The sequence below is a fragment of the Macrotis lagotis genome, chromosome 1 (genome assembly GCF_037893015.1).
Source record: "Macrotis lagotis isolate mMagLag1 chromosome 1, bilby.v1.9.chrom.fasta, whole genome shotgun sequence".
Taxonomy (NCBI): domain Eukaryota; kingdom Metazoa; phylum Chordata; class Mammalia; order Peramelemorphia; family Peramelidae; genus Macrotis; species Macrotis lagotis.
The window spans coordinates 629,651,705-629,673,153 of NC_133658.1; the positions used below are offsets into that span (position 1 = coordinate 629,651,705).

At 33.0% G+C, this 21,449-nt stretch overlaps 1 protein-coding gene across 4 annotated transcripts in view; it reads right to left on the minus strand.

Annotated features, from left to right (window-relative positions):
- The window catches only part of LRP1B (LDL receptor related protein 1B), a 2,479,914-nt gene that overhangs the window by 915,577 nt on the left and 1,542,888 nt on the right, over positions 1–21,449 (minus strand). For all 4 annotated transcript variants that reach the window (XM_074215080.1, XM_074215079.1, XM_074215078.1 and 1 more), the window contains exons 16-18: positions 17,550–17,690; positions 8,927–9,052; positions 2,797–2,913 (exon numbers count right to left, since the gene is read on the minus strand). In XM_074215080.1, coding sequence (XP_074071181.1) covers positions 2,797–2,913; positions 8,927–9,052; positions 17,550–17,690 — 384 coding nt within the window. The remainder of the gene's footprint in view (positions 1–2,796; positions 2,914–8,926; positions 9,053–17,549; positions 17,691–21,449) is intronic.

Below are 21,449 nucleotides of genomic sequence, written 5' to 3' on the forward strand. Positions count from 1 at the left end.
ATGTGACTGAACTGCTCCTAGGCTTCTTCCTGGTACCTACTAAGCTACTAAGCTTTAGATTAAAGCCCCACCCCCCCCCATAATTCCTAGCTAAATTGTGGGATGCTCACTACTGGCTCTACTGGCCTTCTGATTTGATTGAAGAGGAAGACATAAAAAGAAATCTATCCTTTCCAACATAAAGCCCCAATTGGGGCTAATTACAAAGCCTAATTACATTGTTTACTTCTTGGCTATAGATAACCCTTTGTGTTTTTAGGTATGATCAAGTTGTGAAAAAATGTGAAATCTAGATATTGTCTACATCTTCATCTGAAAAAATCAGTGCCTTTGTGAGGAAATTTGGGGAAAAGTTTCACCCCTTTAAAGGGAGAGGAAACATGAACCTTCTTGGAGAGTACAGGAAGATTATGAGGGCAAAAGAAGGAATATATTTAGTTTGAATTTCCCATAAGCAAGAGATATGCACCATAATTCTGTCCCTTAGACTAGAAAATACTAACCTGCAAACAGGAAAGCATATAAACAGAAAATATAATGTATATCCTTTACCCTAACTTAAATGAGTCCTTGAGGCAAATAAGAATCTGGAAAGGATAAACCTAACATAAGGAAGGAATATTGGAAAATTTCATAGGCATCTACTTCCTTGGGCACTCCTGGTAAGGCCATATTGTGGAAACTCCAACAAAACAAAACTCATATAAATTATCTCTTTATAATAATAACCAATATTTCTAAAACATTTTACAGTTTACAAAATGCTGTCCAGTGAGTTGTGTTAATCATTATTTTGCAGCAATACTAGGTCCTACAGTCATACATTCAATTAATCCATCAACAAATACTTATTAAGTGCTACTATGTAAAATGTTCAGGGTTAACCACTTACAGTGCAAGTACAAAGGTAGAAACATTCCCTTCTCCCATAAGCTTAAGTTCTAATGCAAGTTTACACTGGGTGTCCCAAAAATCTTAGTGCATCAAATTTTTTTACCCATATTACACACACACACACACACACACACATACATTTTCTCTCTCTCTCTCTCTCTCTCTCTCTCTATATATATATATATATACACATACATATATACAGATGCACATGTATATGTATATGTATAACTAGGTATATAATGTGTACAACACACATGTGTATATTATACATAGGCATTTATGTATGTTTACATACATGTCAAAATAGCAAGGTAATAAATTCAATGTAGATCAGTAAAAGATAGTTTGGAAGGGAAGACACTAGTAAGATTTTAAGTAGATGGTGCTTTTCAGCTGGACCTTAAAGGAGGAAGGAATAGTATGAGGAAGAGCAAATTGGGGAGCACATATAATTACATTTTAACTGTAAGTGGCCAAGATTTGATGTGAGCTGAATTCAGTGTCGTATCATGAAGTAAAAAAAAATGTTGGATTTGAATTCAATAATTTAGGAAGCCAGGGTTCCAATTCTACCTTTGCTACATACTAGCTATATCATCATGGTTAACTCACATAACTTCTCAGAGTCCACTTGGCTGTAAAATGAGTCTGAAACCTACCTAATGAGTTTTTGGAGGGATGAAAAGAGATAATAAATGCCAAGTGTCTCTGCTATGCCATCAGTAATTATTCTTAATACCTCTGTAAACTTAAGCAAGTCACTTCCTATCTCTCTCATCTCAATTTTCTCATTGGTAAAAATGAGGGGATAGGACTTGATAATTTTTCAGAAGCTTTCAAACACAAATCCAATGGATTTTCTGAATTGTATTTTTTTTACTCCAGCAGCTTAGACAGGCTGAGGCACGCATGCAGAGGAGCAATGGAAGGGAGAAAGATTGGTTTCACTGAACTGAATTAACCCTTGAACTTTCTTACCTGCCCTTGTTCCCTAGGAAGCTTTTGGAATGTTTCATGTTTCTATCATCTATTATTCTTCCACTTTCTTCCTTCTACTGTCTGTTCCTGTCATCTTTTGGCCTCCTGACAATCTTTATCCTTTATTGATCTTTTCTACTAATCCATGGATTCTAAAAGTTTCCTTGACAAGGTTAAATGACTCTGTTCAGTTCATTTTAAAAATTACTTGGATAGATTATAAAAATATAAAACCAAAAAAAGTTTTCTGAGAGTGGCTGAACAGATTTTCAAAAAAACGCTTTTCCCCTGATATAGATGAAAATATTTGCAGAAAAAAATCATAAAACACATTAGTGTGTGTTATATTTCTTGCACTGTATAAAAATGTTTCTGCCACATATCCTCAAAGGACCCAAGGAGTGCTGCAAAGTTTTTTTTTTAAATCATGACAACTTACAAATTATGTTAAACTAACAATGAATTGTGTCAGTCAGAAGTAAAAAAAAAAACTACATTGTGATGCCAAATGAAAGAACTGCTGAATTATATTACTTTATAAATTACTAAATTCTTTCATTTTAAAGTCTTTTTTTTCTTTAATGCCCACAGAATTTCTATAGTCTCCTGAATCCAAAACATTCCCTATAGTTTTAAGTTACTGCATTTTGCTAAATATAATAATGACCATAAAGTTCTTTGTTAACCTGCTAAATAACATTTCCTAATACATTTTTCAGTGTTGTTTCACTACTTTTAGCTGAAAATATGTTTCCTGTCTCATGAATGTAATAATGTTTTAACATATCATTAAAAAGAGATTTTGGTTCTTAAAGGCAGTAATGCAAAATACTATATTTCCTAAATTTTGACTTATAATAATAAAGAAAAAAATTTCAAAGCAGTTCTTTTTATTTGGACTTCATTATAATATTAACTTACCACAAGATGTCATTTCATCTGTCTGATCACCACAGTCATCCTCCCTATCACATAACCAAGCTCTGGGAATGCAGCGCCCATTTCCACAAGAGAACTGATCCACCTGGCATGTTCTGGCTGCAAAGATGAAAGAATATACATGGGTTAAAGGCAAAGCCTTTAAAATATATAGTGAAAAGATTCCTGCATCTCTCTTATGATGATTTACTAAGTGAATTCTACTGCTCTGACACCAGAATATTTCCAATTACAATTTCCTTTTTGAAACCAAAAGCACATTTGTCTTCAATAAGTTGCAAATGCTTTTCTCTTCAATTAATGTGATTGTTAAAAATATGACATATTCAGTAACCCTGTAGGCATCTACAAATAAAACCGTGAATTCATTAGCAAGAAATGTGCCTTTCTAAGACACTCCTATGAATAAATAGTTGGTATAATTTCTCACCAACTTTTAATGAACAAAGATGAATTTTTCACTAGTTTGATTTGAAAACCACAAGTGGTAAAGTGGTGTGGAATAAAAAGGAAGAATCAGCAAGAGTAAGAAAATATCATCTAATGAGGGAGAAGAACAAGAGATTTGGAAACAGAAACACACAAATTTTGAAGCTCAGCTTGCTATCACCCTGGGCAAGTAACTTTGCTTTAATTTCCTTATCTATAAAACAAAGGGATTTAACATGATGAAGAAGATGATGATGATGATGAAGGTTCCAATATCTCTAAATCCCTTTGAATTTTCCTATGTACTTTTCACTTCCCAATCTCTAAATACAGTGATTTTGATGGAAAATAGAGACAACATGGTGTGAAAGAGCTGATTCTTAGACACAGAAAGACCTGAGTTAAAAATTTGGTGTCAGATACTTTTTAGTTGTCATTAAACTTGTTTCCTTCAGATTCTTCAACTTTAAAATGAGGGCATCTTTCTCACAGAATTATTGTAAGAATAAAAAAAATGACATGATATCTGTAAAGCAATTAGCATAGCATCTGGTACAGATTGGATGCTTAATAAATACTTCCTTTCCTTTTCACTTTTCATTTCCCATTCCTTTCCTTTTCTTTCCCTTTTCCTCTCCTCCTCTCCCTCCTCTTTTCCTCTCCCTTCCCAGTCCCTTCTATTTATTTTCTGCTTTCCTTTCATTTTCCTGTTTCTTTCCCTTTTCTTACCTCTCCCTTTTCTTTTTCTTTTTCCTTTCCTTTCTTCAAAAAGGTAGCCTGAATATTCCCTCATGAAATTAGCTACCCAAACTGACAAAGTCACATGTTATTATTCATATATATCTATATATTGTGAAGAAAGGACTAGATGGGAAGTCCAGAGACCCATTTCTCACTAATAGGTCTAACATTAAACTTGATACTCCCCTTCCCCAAGATTCATGTTTTGTGTTTATCTATTGAGATGGTTCAATTGGTTGTTCACAAGTATCCCTCCCAATCAGTGTTCAATTATGCAAGTAGGCAGTGAATTGGGTAGTCCCTTAGCCTCAGATATGTCTATACTAAAAACATTAAAAGGATGACTGTTGACATATGCCACAATATTCAAATAAAATAAACTGAAATAATTAAAATATTTTAATAGCTTTTTAATATAAAAAAGGTTATTTATGCCTTACTATTTAAAATAATTGAATATATTCATAGGAACCACAATGGAAAACTAGAACTATTCAGAAAATTAAAGCACATAGCAATGTAGACATATAATCTCTATCATGCAATTGTCTATACTAGTTTAGAAAAAATGATAAGGAAAAGTTGTCCCAAGAACCCTGATGGACTTCAGTTTCCCCCCAAAATTTTCCTTCTTCACATCAACTTTCCCCACCTCTGACCAATAGTGTATAGGACCAAGACAAAGTAGCTCCTAGGAACTTATTGGTCCCAGCTTCATTATCATAGTTTCCTAATCATTTTAGAGGCTAAAAAAATCTCAGCCACAGAGGTTGGGACTCTCAGTTTTAGTATGTGCCACTGACTATGTAGTTGCCAGATTACCATACCCTGTTTAAAGAACATTGACATGGATTTTTTTTTTTTTTTGGCTTTTGCAAGGCAATGGGGTTAAGTGGCTTGCCCAAGGCCACACAGCTAGGTAATTATTGTGTCTGAGGCTGGATTTGAACTCAAGTACTGCTGACTCCAGGGCAGGTGCTCTATCCACTGCACCTAGCTGCCCCTGAAATGGATTTCTAAAGGAATTATTTGGAAAGTAGAGTTTAAGAACAGAGTAAATATAATGGAATAAATAAAATGTTATAAATTGGAGTTACAGAGTCCCAGAGTTCACTGACTATGGAGTCAAAAAAAAACCTAGATTCCAATTCCTTCTATAAAACTTATTATTTGGGGGACATTAAAGACATTATTTGTTATTCCTAAACCTTAGCTTCTTCATCTGAAAAAATAAGAGAGTTGATGTAGAAAACCCCTAAAATTACTTCAGACTCTAATTCAATGAACCTATGATCACTGGATTTTTTTTAAAGAAATGTTCCAAATCAGGGAAAAAAAGAGAATAAATAAATAACTTACCATTCATCCTCTTTAAACCTATGCTTCTCTGTCCTCTCTATTTTTAATAACTATTTTTCTCTTCTTTTCTCCACTCATTTTATATTTTTATATTTTTCTTTTTTATGAAAAGATATGGAAACACTTATCCATCTATGTATGTATATATGCATGTAGGTATGTATGAGTGTATATATGAATGTATCTATGTAACCTTCCATAGTTCATATGCTTCATAGTTCTTAACATGAAAGAAACACTCTTATTTTATTGTGTGTCTTTAATCTAAATTTTTAGAATGTTCAGTTACTATAAAAAGTATTATAAATACTCTGGGAAAGGTTACCCAGTGTTGTGTGGCAAACTTTAACTCTAATTGATTAAAATCAGTGTCTAGAAAATGTACACACACACACACACACACACACACACACACTGGAAAAAATCTTCACTCCTTTAGGGTTGTATTGCAATGTTGAGATTTACTATAAAGTTTACTAGATAGAATTGATTTAACTTTTCGCTGTTATGAGTGAGCAAGGTCCTCATGCTTTTTTGAACCATTAACTAATCCAAAATAATTATTCTTAAAAAATTATTTATTTAAGGCAATGGGATTAAGTGACTTGCCAAAGGTAATTATTAAGTAGATCATAAAATATAGAGTGTTAAGGGAAGTATGAGGTGGTAGAAAGAATTCCACAGAAGATTAGAGAACTGAGTTGGAAAGGTCTGCCAGAGATCATTTATTTGTATACCTCTATTTCAAATATAAAGAATCATTCTATTAGATATATGTAGTTTATTTCTTTATATATATATTACATAGTGAACTTAGGTAGCAATGTTGTTTGTATCTTTCTTTGCTTAAAGATGAAATAATCAGTAAATTTTGTGTTTTGTCCAAAGTCATAGAAATGATTCTCACTCTTTCCCTTTGACCTCAAGTTCTGACTGAAATTGCATGTGTCTGGATATAGGTATGCCTCTATTCAAAAAATGAAAAGAAAAAAAATCTAAGACAAATATAGCTAAGTAGTTGATTGATTGGTTGGTTCTTGTCATTCATTATCAAATAAGACCAAAATGACAACCTTATTCTAGGGACAAGCTAAAGTGTGTCTGACTGTGACTGATCAGAATGAAAAGACCTTGGAATATTCTACCACAGGCTGGAAACAAATAATCCATGTGAACATCTGCGGCCAGTTCTCTAAACTTGTGCATCTCACATTTCCTTTGAGTTGCTTCAATTCTGCCTTGTTCATAGAGCACAGCTCCCTCTCTGATGTTAGACAGTCTTGTGTCAGTGTCTCCTATGTTGTCCAATCAATTCCAAAGTTCTTCAGAGAGACCTTCAAAGAGTCTTTGGGTTGTCTTTTCTGATTCACCAGTGAGTACTTGTTCTGTGTTAGCTCTCTATAAGATAATTTTTTGACAAGTTTACATTCAGCATACAAAAATGTGGCCAAATGAAGACAATTGTGCTCTCTGTAATAAGGCTTGAACACTTGACAATTTAGATTAAGAACCTTAGTGTCTGGCATCTTCTGTTAGACGATCTTCTGCATCTTCTTAAGACAATTTAAATAAAAACTATTCTGTTTCCTGGCATGGCATTGGTACACTGTCCAACTTTCACAGGTTTAAAACAATGAGGTCAATTCAACAACTTGTAGACCAGTTTAGTAGTCAGTTTAATACTTTTTCTCTTCCACAATTTCTTTCAGAGTCTCCCAAACACTGAGTTAGTTCTGGCAATATATATGTCAATCTCATTGTGAATATGTACCTCCCTGGAAAGAGTACTTCTAAAGTAGGGGAACTTGTATTCTAAATTTCTCTATTTACTGTAAACTTCTCCATTTACTCCATTTAACATATAGATGGTGTGGTTCTGGCTGATGGAGCCCCTGTGTTTACTTGGTGTTGATTGTTAGACCAAAATTGTACAAGCAGAAGAGAATCGATCCATTTTGTTGCATCTCAGCTTGAGGGGCTGTGTTGATGCAAAATCATCTGCCAACAGAAGATCACTTCACTTTGGTTTTAGTTTGTAGCCTTTTCAAGTTGTAGAATTTACCATCAGTGCAGTAGCTGACCTTGATAGTATGTTTGTTTTCAGTGAAGCCATTTGATAAAATGGCTGCAAACATCATGCTTGTTTCACTCCATTGGTGACTGGACCAAAGCTTCATCTTTTATCCAGAACCTGGGCAAGCACGCCATCATGAAATTGATGTACAACACAGCAGTCAAATTTTGTTATCATTTTCCATTAACCCTCAAGACTGATAGTGTCAAAGGCCTTGATAAGATCTGTAAAAGTTGTATACAGACCTCTATTCTGCTGTTGACATTTTTTTGGAGTTGATGGGCAGTAAATATCATATCAACTGTTCCTTGATCTTTTCTGAAGCCACATTGGCTTTCTGGTAGGGGACCATCTTCCAGTGAAGGATCATCTATTTAGGAGAACTCTGGCAAGGATTTTTACAGTAATGACTAAGGAAGAAACATCCCTGTGATGGTCACAGACAATCTATTCCTTTTCTATTAATAGAGTTGAACAATGGAGCCATCCTTGAACTCCTGGTGAATAACCTCCTTAATACCATATAACCCAGAAAATTCTAGTCAACTTTTGTATGAGCAATGAAGCCACTACCTTGTAAAATTTATTTGGAATTCAATCAACATCGGATGCTATCCTTACTTACTTTGTATACATACTACATATACATGCATATAACAAATATGACAGTCAAAAGTAGAAATGATCTAGGAAGATGTGGGAAAACATAGGGAATACATTATTTCTCTGCCAATTATACTCTGTGACTTACAAATAACACTTTGTTTTAAAAGAATGAGAGGGCATATATTATAGGTTCATGTATAGATAGAACTGTCCCCTAAGTGGACTGTTTTTGAAAGAAAAGCAATGTTATGGTGCTATTTCATACTATTTTTCAACATTGATCTATAAATGACTTTCCAGCACAACACAATACCCTGTGCTGCAAGTTGTTAGTTTCTATGCAATGATAAACTAGCAAGGTATTCAAGAATTCACTGTAATGGGACAGATCATATGGAAACAGAAATATATTGGTGGACTTGGGATTTCATTTTTTTTTAAAATCACATAAATAATGTTTAATGAATATAAAAAATTCACAAAGATATTCAAGGGGGCAAACAATAAAATGTATTAAATTTAGGCACCTACTAGTTAATCATTCCTTTAAAAGCAAAGCAACAAAATAATTTCTAATGGCCAAGAACTATTTAGTCTTTTCAAGTACTTTGTTAACAATTAGCCATATATGGGCTAGATACAGAGAGGTAAACAAAGACCCAAATTACCTTAGAATACAGAGCCAAGCACAAAGATTAAATAAAATATATTTTGTATTTTAATTGTAGAGGCATTAAACATTACACTTGTCACATTCTCTCATTGATCACATTTGCATTGGTTTGGAGTTGTAGATCTGAATATTTATGTAAATTGACATTGGATCAAAGCTACACACACACACACACACACACACACACACACACACACACACAAACAAACACAAACCCAAGCAAAACTCACCTGCACAGGTTTGATTTGATTCATCTTCATTACCACCACAATCATTAGCTCCATCACAAAGCCATCTCTTGGGAATGCAGCGATTATTCTGACACTTAAACTGATCATCAGGGCAACTGTGATTAACTGGAATAGGAGGAGGGAAACAACAACAAAATAGATTACTTCCTCCTATTTGTATAATCACTTGGAATCTGCAGAAAGCATGATTATCCTGAATTGCATTCAGAATGCAAGTACAATTAATATGACTAGCTCATCATGATGTAAACATCATGATTTGTCATTTTCTGTAATTCAGAATTTATGGTAAACAGAAATTTCCCTATCCCAATAATAATGTTAAAATAATCCATATTTCAAATAGACTAGAAAGAAAAAACCATAGGTAACTTGAAATTTAGGTAGCATTTTTAACAGAGGCAGCATGGCATGATGCATTGATCATTGTTCTGAAGACAAAGAAGATCTAGCCTCAAGCTCTATCATTGACACCAAAGTAACCATTTGCAAGTCATTCAACCCTTCTTAGATTCATTTTTTTATTCATAAATAGGAATGATGATGAGGATTCCAAGTCTCATAATTATAATAATTCCTGTGATACCTAAAGAAGTTGTGGTGAGGTTTAAATGAGACAAGGCATGCAAAGTACTTTATAAACTTTAAAACACTATATAAATGTCAGTTAATACTATTAATAACCTACCCTATGTCTTTAAAAAATCCTGTCAAATTTGGCATTACAATTTTAAATTTCTCAGGCATAAACTCACTCAAAATTAAATTTGAGCACCTGGGCTAGGGAGTTGTGGGAGTGGAATATGAAATTCTTTTTAAACTTTCATCTTAATCAGGCAATTAAAAAAAACTTTCATCTTAATCCTAAATTTGAGCAACTGTTTGAAAACCATTATTTTCAGCAAATTAACCTGTGTGTCAAATATCCATATATTTTTTAAGTGTTAAAATAATCCCAACATACTATTCTTTTCCATTTTTTCAGATGATAGAGGAAAATGGTAGAGAATTAGGGAACTCACCACTTAGGATAGGAAGTACATATTAAATATGTGATTAGGTGCAATTGCCATAGCAAAATTGATCATCCTAAGTTCTGGCACAAAAGCAAACATAACAATATTGAAGACCACAGACAAAGCTTCATAACAAAGCTTTTCATAGCTAAGGATTAAATCTCCAATATCTAAGCTCCATAGGGTGCTATCTTAATGTTAACCCACTGTGATTATTGTGCCTAAGTACTGCAAGCTAAATCCCTGCCTGAAATGGCTTGCTCTTCAGCATTTATTTCACAACTTCAACATTCTTTTTGAAGTAATTTGCAATGTGCCTTGTTGTTGCAGTTCAGCATGAGAAAAACGAATGTTGGTATTAATCTTATTTAGAATTTGAAAAATAGTGCTTCATTTCACATGCTGGTTTATTGGAAGGGTATGCATTTTGAGTTTTATTTTTTAACAGAATGCTATTTTGATCTTAAAAATGGTTCTGGCAATAAAAAGGTTTTTATCATTCTTTAGAAAAGTTTTGATTCACCCTTAACAAGAAAAATGGGGAGAGGAAATACTTTTTCTAACCTGGTATGTGGATATGATTAACATTGTGTATGTTCTTCACAAAACTGAATAAGAATCCTATCTTAAGGAAAAAGAAAAGTCATCCAACACATTATAGGGTCAAAATCTCAAAGTGCCAGCATTTTAAATATTCACTTCAGTGATGCCTGACAGAAAAATTTTGAAATTTTCTACCACAATGTAAATGGTAATTGAAGAGGTGATGTTACTTTCTGGTGGTTCAGAATTAAGGAGGCAGATGAATATCATAAGATCCACAGAAAATAGGATAATAAGAGATCTGAAGGTCACTAGGTGAAACTTTCTAAACAATTCTTTTATGTAGTAAAAGTTTGTCTAACACATGTCTAACACTGCAATACAAACCATGAGGATAAAGACAAATAAAACTCCTTAAAGTCATTGGAGGTAAAGAGAATACAAAGCAGTGGGCTGAGACACCATAGAAAAGTCTAATATTACAAACTGCAATCAATTCTGTTGGCTCCTGAAATGAAAATCAAGAAAGGGTTGTTTGCTATTATGGAATAATTTAGTGGCTAAACAGAAGACAACATGAACATCTGTCTCTTTTTATTTCCAGAGGGGAAGATTCCAAGGTTAATTATAAAAGTGTTATAGATTTTTCTATATCCATAAGTTATAGTCCTATTTTTATCTACCACAGGTTGCACCTCTAAAAAGGAGCATTTTGTACAATATTTATATTACATATCTATCTATCTATACATATATATTTAAATATTACAGAATTATAAGACATGCATAGGCCTATACTACCAGAGATAGTAATCACATCGATGAGATCATAGATCTTTGAAATTTCTAAATATATATCCCAATGCACCATATTTCCCCATATATAAGATGTACAAAAAATTGGGATCTAAAAACTAGGAGCATTTTAGACAGTGGTTGTAGATTTTTCTTCCTTGCATTTCTTGCTTTTTCTGCACTTGTCTTTGCACTCATTGTTTTACATTTGTTACCAGTATATTAGGCTATGTTTTACTGCATTCTGCCCAGAAATGGCTCAGAAAATATTTTGCTACAGTGTTGAATTCAGGTTAAAAGTTATATAGTTTGCAAAAGTGAAAGGAAATTGTGCTGATGAACATCATTCTTGTCCTCTTGCAACTGAGAAAACAATCCAAGACTGGCTATGGGAAGAAGAAAACCTACTGCAAACATGCTGGCAAGAAGTAGCCATGAGAGGCAAGGTAGTCAAATGGCCTGAATTAGAGAGGGAATTGAAGAGAAGCATGGGACAACAAAGGGTAAGTGGAATTCCTGTGTCCACAAGAACTTGCATGAGCAAGAAGAATTGCAGATAAAAAAGAAGTACCCGATTGTTGCTTCTGGTTCATATAATGGAATAGACTAAGCATACATCTATGCACCAGATTTTCCCAAAAGATGCCTGAAAGCTATGAGCAGAAGGTCCTTGAATTTCATGATGAATAAAACTTGAGTTCAATAACTTTATGCAATGCATTCTTTTTTTCAAATTTTGGGTCCCAAAATTAAGATGTATCTTATACATGGGAGTGTCTTATATGTAGAGAAATACATTATATATACATACATATATTTACAAATATCTTTTGAATATTATCATTTTCAAGTTGCATTTCTACAACAATAAGAAAGTTGTCATATAACTGATCAAGCTATTTTTTTCCAACAAGGAAGTGGGTTAAGCCACTTGCCCAAAGTCACACAGCTAGGTAATTATTTAATGTCTGAGGTCAGATTTGAACTTAGGTTCTCCTGACTCCAGAGTCAGTGCTCTATCCACTGTACCACCTAGCTACCCCTGACCAAGCTATTTTTTTTTAGGTTTTTTTGCAAGGAAAGTGGGGTTAAGTGGTTTGCCCAAGGCCACACAGCTAGGCAATTACTAAGTGTCTGAGACCGGATTTGAACCCAGGTACTCCTGACTCCAGGGCCAGTGCTTTATCCACTGTGCCACCTAGCCACCCCCTGACCAAGCTATTTGACAACTCAATATATGACATTTTTCTAATCCCTTGGGAAGACACTTCAAAAATTTTTAGAATTTTTTTCTATATTAATCATACCTATCTACATTTAGGAGCATTCATCATACCAAAAAGACAAACAAAATTAAATAGCTTCAAGATATTTGAATATCTTGAATACTAACCTTACATATAACAGATAACTTTCAATTATATTACAAGCATCCTAGTACTGAGTTCTCTTACCTCCTCAGATTCTTGGGCAAATTATTTCAAAAGAAAATATAGAAAATATTATAAGCTTTGTTTTATGTTTATACATCTTTATGACTCAATACAGGGGCAAATAAAATTTATTTCTAGATGTGGAAAGGGGGGGAACAGTTGCCATATCTATGAGTGATAAAAGTCTAATATTTGTTTTCTTTTCTATAATTATTTTGTGAACGAAAAAGTCATAATTGTTTATATTTCTTAATGTTGGCTATATCTGCTAGTAAAACTATATATGTATTCCCTTATACTAATTTTCAAAGCAAATAACCTTAACTTCTTAGTCTGGGAAAATATTAAGCCTCACTTTTTAAGAAAATCATCACACTGGCTCTTTATCAGAAAACATTCCTATGGTCTGTAAGAACTGTTAAAAAGATTGCACTAAAGACTGTAAAATTCATGTTAGAATTCTTTTCATTTACTGACATTATTGGATTTCTAAAAGTGACAAAACATCTTGAATTAGTTTCATGAATGATGTGAATTGTGGCTAAATAGTGCAAATTTAAGTAAATATCTACTTAAGTATATATGATCAATCTAATCCAAAAGACTGCCAAATTGATATTTTTGCCTGAATTCAAATTTAACTGTCTATACTGATCAAAATATTGTCAAATTTCCAATTTATTCCCTACACATAAAGATATAAGGACTGAAGGTAAATGAGAGCATGAAAATGATGCTTCCATAAATGAGATTTAGCATTAAAGCTAAACAAATGAATACATGAACAAATAAAATCTCATCCTAACTTACCCAGTCAGTTAAAAGCAATGGCACATTAGAAATGATTTAGGACTGAAGGAAGACTTTATATTCAATAGACAGCTATATCCCTTAAGATTATTGCTATAAACTATGGGCTGGGTTTTGTGGAGGCATTAGGTATCAGTTGTCATGATACTTAAAGGTAGATATGTGGCACAGTGGATAGAGGACTAGATATGGAGACAGGAAGACATCTTCCTGAGTTGAAATCTGGCCTCACTTATTAGTTGTAACTCTGAGCAAGGTGCTTAACCTTGTTTGCCTCAGTTTCTTTTTCATAAAATGATCTGGAGAAGGAAATAGAAAACCACTCCAGTATTTTTGACAAGAAAATTCCAATTAAGATCACAAAGAGTTGAATACATTACTGAAAATGACTGAACAACAACATCATAATACTTAATAAGGACAGGGTAGAAGTCCAAATAATAGGATCCTAGATTTAGAACTGGAAGTCACCCAAGAGGCTATCTAGCCCTACATATAGATGAAGAATTGAGGTGCAAGAAGACTAAATGAACATTTCAAGTTCACAGATAGGCCATGTTTACAGTGGAATTTGAATCTAAGTGCCTTGACTCCAGAGTCAGTGTTTCTTTTATAAAATTAATTTTTCCAGCTAAATGCAAAGATAGCTTTTAATATTCAATCTTTTATAATATTTTGAATTCCACATTTTTCTCCCTCCTTCCTTTCCCCTCTTCCTTCCCTCTGACAGCAAGTAATCTGATATGAGTTATACATGCATAACTCTATTAAATAAATTTCTATGATAGTCATGTTATGGAAGAAGAATCAGAACACAAGGAGAAAATGTGAGAGAAAATATATAAAAGAATAAATTGAAAAAATTGAAAATAGTATTCTTTGTTTGCATTCAGACTCCATAATTACACACACACATACACACATATATATATAAAATAACTTCTAGTTCTTTCTTCAATGCTAACATGTTTAATTTTTTCCAGGAAATTGATTTTTTACAGGAAAACAAGTCAAGTTTTAAATCAACATCCAAGGGAATCATACTGTGTAAAAAGTACAGATTTAGAATGGAACTAAGATTGTTTCATTTCAACTCCCTAATTTTATAGATGAAGAAAACGAGAGCCAGAGTAGTCAAGAGATTTATACAAGGTTACATAGGTAACCAGTTGCAGAGTCAGGACTTGAAATCAGGTCCTCTGTGTCCCAATCCATTGCTGTTCCAATATGCCATGCTGTCTCATCTTGAAACAAGATTACTTATGGTGTCTATGGAAAAGGCTTGTGAAGTATTTTTTAAATAAAAGGAATGCCTCTCAGCAGTCCATTGAGCTAGAGCCACTATATGAGACTGGCTATGGAATATATTATTCCCATCCAGAGGAAGATAAAACAAAGCAAAATGCACCAAAGAACCCCAACCCCTCAGAATTTGATACTTTATAAAAATTATCTCTTATGTATCTCTTTCCCTTATTCCTAATTCCTTATACTGAAAATTACTAATCTGTAAACAGGTTTATCAAAATATATATGTACCATGCTAACCTGACTGTTTGCTGCTGAGGGGAGGGGGGGTGGGAAGGGAGGGTGGAAGGAAATTTTGTAACATGCATGCTGATGAAAATAAATAAATAAATTAATTAAAAAAGGAATTAAAAAGAGACAGAAGAGCTAAATCTTTTCTGTGTTATTCATGAAGTAATTTGACTTGCAAGCTATACTCTCCAATTGAAGTATTCCTTATCCCATTTAGCTATTTTGATGATGACTACCATAACAACAAGCAAAATTACATCTTTTCTAGGAATTGATTTATTGAAAATAAATTTTCAAAGAAAACTGAATGGCTTTTGCTAAAAGTACATATCTAGTGTTCCAGGGATTAGAGATTCATAGAATCAGATTTAGATGATATATTTAGAGGTTTTCAGGTTTAACTCCTTCATTTCAAAAATGAGAATCAGAAAGATCAAATGACTTGCCCAAGGTCACACAATGTATAGGTGTCAGAAGCAGGATTAAAATTCAGATACTCTTAACTCAATTCAAATTCTATCCACTATCCCATGTTATATCTTCCCTGAGTCATGGTGCCTCTGATGTTATCTTTGACAGCTCCTTTTTCTTTACCTGTCAAGATAGCAAACTTTACTTATTCTCTTTATACAACTTTATTCTCTTCTATATCCTTCTGTTCCTATTACTACTATATTGGTTCAGTGTCTTACTATAGTCTCCTGGAATTATTCAATCAATCTTCTCATAGTTGTTTCTTCCTCCACTTGCTCACCTCTATTCATCTTCAGGAATGAGGGAAAGGGAGAAGAGGGAGAGACTTGATTTTTATATGCAGAACTTGTCATGTCACCCCTTTACTCAAAAATCATTGACAGTCTTTATTGCATGTCCAATAAAATCAAGCTCCTTAGCTTGACATTTGATGCTACTATTACCCTACTTTTTCTAACCTAAACTCAAATTACTCCACTTTACATAGTCCACATTCTATCAAACTAGACCTCTCAAAATTCTCCATATATGTCCTTTACTTCCCTATCTCCAAACCTTGCCCAGTGATGTCTGATAAACTCAGGATGTTTCAAAATAATGACTTTATGGAAAATCGAAAGGAATTTTGTTTGGCATCAATTCTCAGTGACTTCATGTAGATTCCCATTGATTTATCCCTATTTTCCTTTCTATAATCTCACAAATCAATTGTTTAATAACTTATTTTAGATACTTCCAAGGCATTTATGATGTACTACTTTTAAAAAATTTTTACCACTTCTAATTTTCCTTTTCCTATACATACATTATTTGAAAATTAGCATACTTTTTAACCTATCTCCATTCCTCTAGAACTCCTACTCTTCACATTTCCTCAAAGAATATTAATAATAATAGCTAGAATTTATGTAGTGCTTTAAGTTTGTGCAAAGTGCTTTATAAATACTATCTGTTTTTATTCTGACAATAGTTCTGGGAAATAGAAATTGTTATTATTCTTATTTGACGGATAAGGAAACTGAGACAGACAAAGATAAAGTTGGATAAATGTTCAGTCACATAGCTAGTAGCTGTCTAGGATTTAGTTTAAACTAGCCTTCCAGATAGCAAACTTTATTGACACCAAGCCCAGGTCTAAATCTGCCATGCCAAATCACTGTATCTTCCATCTGCCAAATCACTTAATTGATTTGAGTCTTGAATAGGAAGAAATATGACTTTTTATGAATATTCAATTTAACGAACATATGAGTGAATTTAATACTATTTGAACTATGAAAATAATTACTAGTTCACTAGACTCTTATAAAATGTTATTACCATAAAAATATGAGAATAAATACTTGTCACTCTTACCAAAGGCATAAAAAGTATTATTTTTCTAGCAGATGCTATAAGAAAAATGAGTTGCCAACAGGAAGAAAATTCCATTTTTCACTTGCTTTTTACTTTCACTTATGTCTTTCTTATAACAATGCATGAAGGCAGGAAACCTGTATATTGTCATGTTCAAAGTTCATCTATTTATTTCCTCTTTAAGACTTGCTTGTCAAGGACTGATAGAATGGTTAGTGGCCTTCTGTATCAATAACTTTTTCTTGAAGGAATTTAAATATATCATATTTTAATATAGGAGTATCCAGGGTGTACCCTACATCAATTTTCAAAGAGTGTTTCAGTAACACTAGTAAGAAAAATGGAGAAAAGGCTATTTGGGAAATATCAAGAGACAATATAAGAACTACAAGGTCAAAAATAAATGTTGAGCCATTATATCGAAACATACAATGCTAACCAACCAGGGACAATATGAAGTCTAGGGATAATGTTTCCATTAATAAGGAAAGAAGATATATGACTTATAACATGTGACCTACAATTTTGATTTAGATATAATACCCCTTGAATTGTAATATTTTAGTAGATCAAGTTGACAATTCAAACATGAAAAGTCTTAGGAAAATACAAAATAATATTTCCAAAAGAACATACAGCAATTCACTGAATCCTCATCAGTGCCATCTAAACAGTCATCGTCTCCATCACATTTCCATCGGTCCTGGATACAGCGTCTGTTTCTGCAGCGAAATTCTCCAGGTTTGCATAAATGAGGTAGTACTTCTTCAGGGTTCACTAAAAATTTTAAAATAAAGAAAGAAGAAATCAGGATATATAAAATACATATCTGGATACATTTTTGGACAATTAGGAAGACCTGGAATTAATAGGGCACCTAATATCCATGTGACTTTGGGAAATTCATTTAACTTCTCTGGGTCAAAATTTCTACATTCATAAAATGACTTCTAAGGTGTTTTTCCCCCTAGTTTTTGAATCTATATGTATTAGCTTTCCCTTCAATGTATACAAATACATATGTAGAGACATTTACATATATACCAAGTAGTATATAAATACAATATATAATTCTATGCACACACATGTATATGTACACATATACATGTACATGCATGTGTATGCATGTGTGTGTTCATGTTCTTTCTTTGTCCCTAGTGACTGATTTCCTATATTGTGAATGCAATAATTTAAAATGTCACTGTAGTTGACCTGTCTCTGTCAACAGATGAAAGAAGCAAAGCATAGGAAGGATGTCTATGTAGGGATGGAACAAGGGGCTGAAGATCGTTCATGTTTTATCTAAGTTCTCCAAAGAAGAGAGGAGGAGTTAGACTAAAGAAGTATTCACTTAGAACAAAAGTAACCATGAGTCCCTTCTACCCTCTTTTTAGGCAGACAGACAATTCAGGTTCATGGTGCTGACATTTCTTAAGTAAGCAATCTGACTAGCATTTGGATCTCAGGGAGTCTATAATTTTCACCAGTTTAACTCCAATCTTTTTTGTAACAAAAGTGCTCAAGTATCATTTGACTTAATGATGCAATTTATATAAGTTCAGATTTAATGGCTAAAAATAGAACAAACCACCACCCAAAGAAAACCTCATACTCTTCAACTGTCTCTTTAGGCTTACTGAGGATACCTTTGCCTAATAGACACTAGAAGTGGAGGATGGGAAATTAAATGTTAACAAAAATACTGTGTCCACCAGATCTGTTTGTGATTTCTCTTTTCTCTGAAATCTAATAGCAGTTAGAGTTCATAACATATCTCAGCACTAAATTGGATAATCTTGAATTGTCCTCTGTCATATGTCATATGCATAATTTTATCTTTTTCTAGAGGTCAAACTAATAATTTTTATACCTGGGGATAAGTCTAAGCGTGTTGCAGGAAAGGTTACCTAGGATACAATCTGAGGTTAGGAAGATTGACATTTGAAATTTCAAGTTTCTGCCAAAGGGAAAGAAGCTTGCAATAAAGAAATATCTGCTACTGCTACAGGCAGTAGAAGAAGTAAGAGCAGGATGGTTCTCTTTATGAAATCTAAATTTTCAACCTCGGGGCAAAGTCCCTTCCCTAGTGATAATTCTAGTCTTCCAGGTAAACTGTAAGATACTTGAAGGCAGTAATCATATCTTATGTTTCTTCTGTAAAGACAATATCCAAAATAGATGCATAATCAATGACTAGTATTAACTACCAAGAATTCTTAACTAATATATCTTCTCTCTCTCTTCCCCTACAATGATTAAGCCAAATTTCCTATCTTTTCTTTTTTATTCAATAAGGTACCAAGCTTAAGATTAAATGGTATTACTTCAAATGCCCTTCAGTTAGGGAATGGTTTAACAAGCTGTGGTATATGTATGTCATGGAACACTATTGTTCTGTTAGAACCCAGGAGGGATGAGAATTCAGGGAAGCCTGGAGGGATTTGCATGAACTAATGCTGAGTGAGATGAGCAGAACCAGAAAAACACTGTACACCCAAACAGCAACATGGGCTGATGATCAACCTTGATGGACTCGCTCATTCCATCAGTGCAACAATCAGGGACAATTTGGGGCTGTCTGCAGTGGAGAGTGCCATCTGTATCCAGAGAAAGAACTGAGGAGTTTGTACAAAGAACAAGGACTATTACCTTTAATTTCGGGGAAAATAAAAACCTGATATCTTATTATCTGATCTTGCTATCTCTTATACTTTATGTCTTTTTCTTGAAGGATATGATTTCTCTCTCATTACATTCAATTTGGATCAATGTAAACCATGGAAACAATGTAAAGACTGGCAAATTGCCTTCTGTGGGGGGGGGAAGGAAGTAAGATTAGGGAAAAAATTGTAAAACTCAAAATAAATAAAATCTTTAAGTACAAAAAATGGTATTACTTCTCCACTTTAGACCAGTAACATTTCAGTGTGAGATAATATTCTTATTCCAGCAAAGTTTAATAGATGAGTCTCTTGGTTACATTAGTCTAGAAGTCAACAGATGAAATGTTTTTAATATAGAATTCTGACCATGAGGTTATATCTTAATGGATAGTTGATATGTGCTAAATTTTTACAGCCTTTAGTGATATTTTATATAATTTCTGCCCTTTTTTGGTTTCAATATATAATAATATACAATGATTACCAACTTAAGGTACCTTAAGCATAACTGTACCATAATTTTTGGAAATGATAACCTGGTCCTGAATTGTGAAAATAAGTTCTTCTATTTCTACCAAAAAATACACACAAGTCATTCGTTTGACAATTCTCTGCCAAAGTGAGTTCATGCAGATGTGTCCTTTATCAATCTTTTACTACTGCTTAATGAAACAATAACTCATTGTTCTAAAATGTATTTTATAATTTTTCCATGATTATTCTATATAATAATAATAATAATAATGTTAATCCTCTTCTTTTTTATGAGAAAGTTAAACTTTCTATAGATATCTAAGGGGAATGGATTTCATAATGAGTCAGTATCCTATAGAATCCTGTGAGCATTCTTTCCAAATCTGTTATGATCCATTTTATAGCTTTGGAAACATAAATAATATGGATAGGTGCTAAATGCTTTGAATATACTATCCACATTCTTATTTGATGGCAGGGTACCAGTAGCTTCCTGATATATTCAGTCACAGTCTCTGATGTCTTTCATATCATTTTATCTGAGGAAGAGCAAAATATACAGGTTTATATAGCTATGGTATTTCTTTAGTGGTTCAAGATGGTCTCTACATTCAAGTTCAAATTCTTTTATTTTTATTTTCTTTGGTTTTTATAGAAGTTTTATATTTATTGGAACCATAGGGAAAAAAATTTCTACAAGAAGAAGATGTTTGCTTTGATTTTTGGAGGAGGCATATAACTCTACATCTACATTTAAAAAAAAATCAATTACCTCTTTAATTTTGGGGCCATGCTTTGTTCTATTTAAAGGAAATTAAATTGAGGTTAAAGAATGATAGAATATCATATATTATATGATTACTGAATTATTGTGTTGGTTACATGGTTTAGAGATAAAATTTCAACATAGACATAATATATTCTAGTGTTCCCACAAGATTTGGAATATATGTATATGCATCTGTATAATAAATAGTCAAATCTATCAAAATCCATTTATCTATCTATTTATATCATGAAAAATAATTAATATTGAAATGAATTAAAGGCTTTGCAGCATTCAACAGAAACATTTTTAAATATTATGTTCCTTCCAAGAAACTTGATCAATAGTTATGAAACTGATAAATTGTTTTTGTATCTCTTAAGACTTTTTAACATACCTTTTTTATGCCTTAGCCAATATATTGTTTTTATAGTAATAGTTCATAAGAGTCCAATAAATAAGAGCCTGTTCTCCTCACCATTATTTAATATATTTCTGGCAGTAATAGCAATAAGAAAAGAGGAAGAAAATTAAGAATTTAGAAAAGTAAAGAGGAGATTAAATTATTCCTGTTTGTTGATATGATAGTTGGAAAATCTTAGTGATTATATTGAGATAATAACTTTAGCAAAG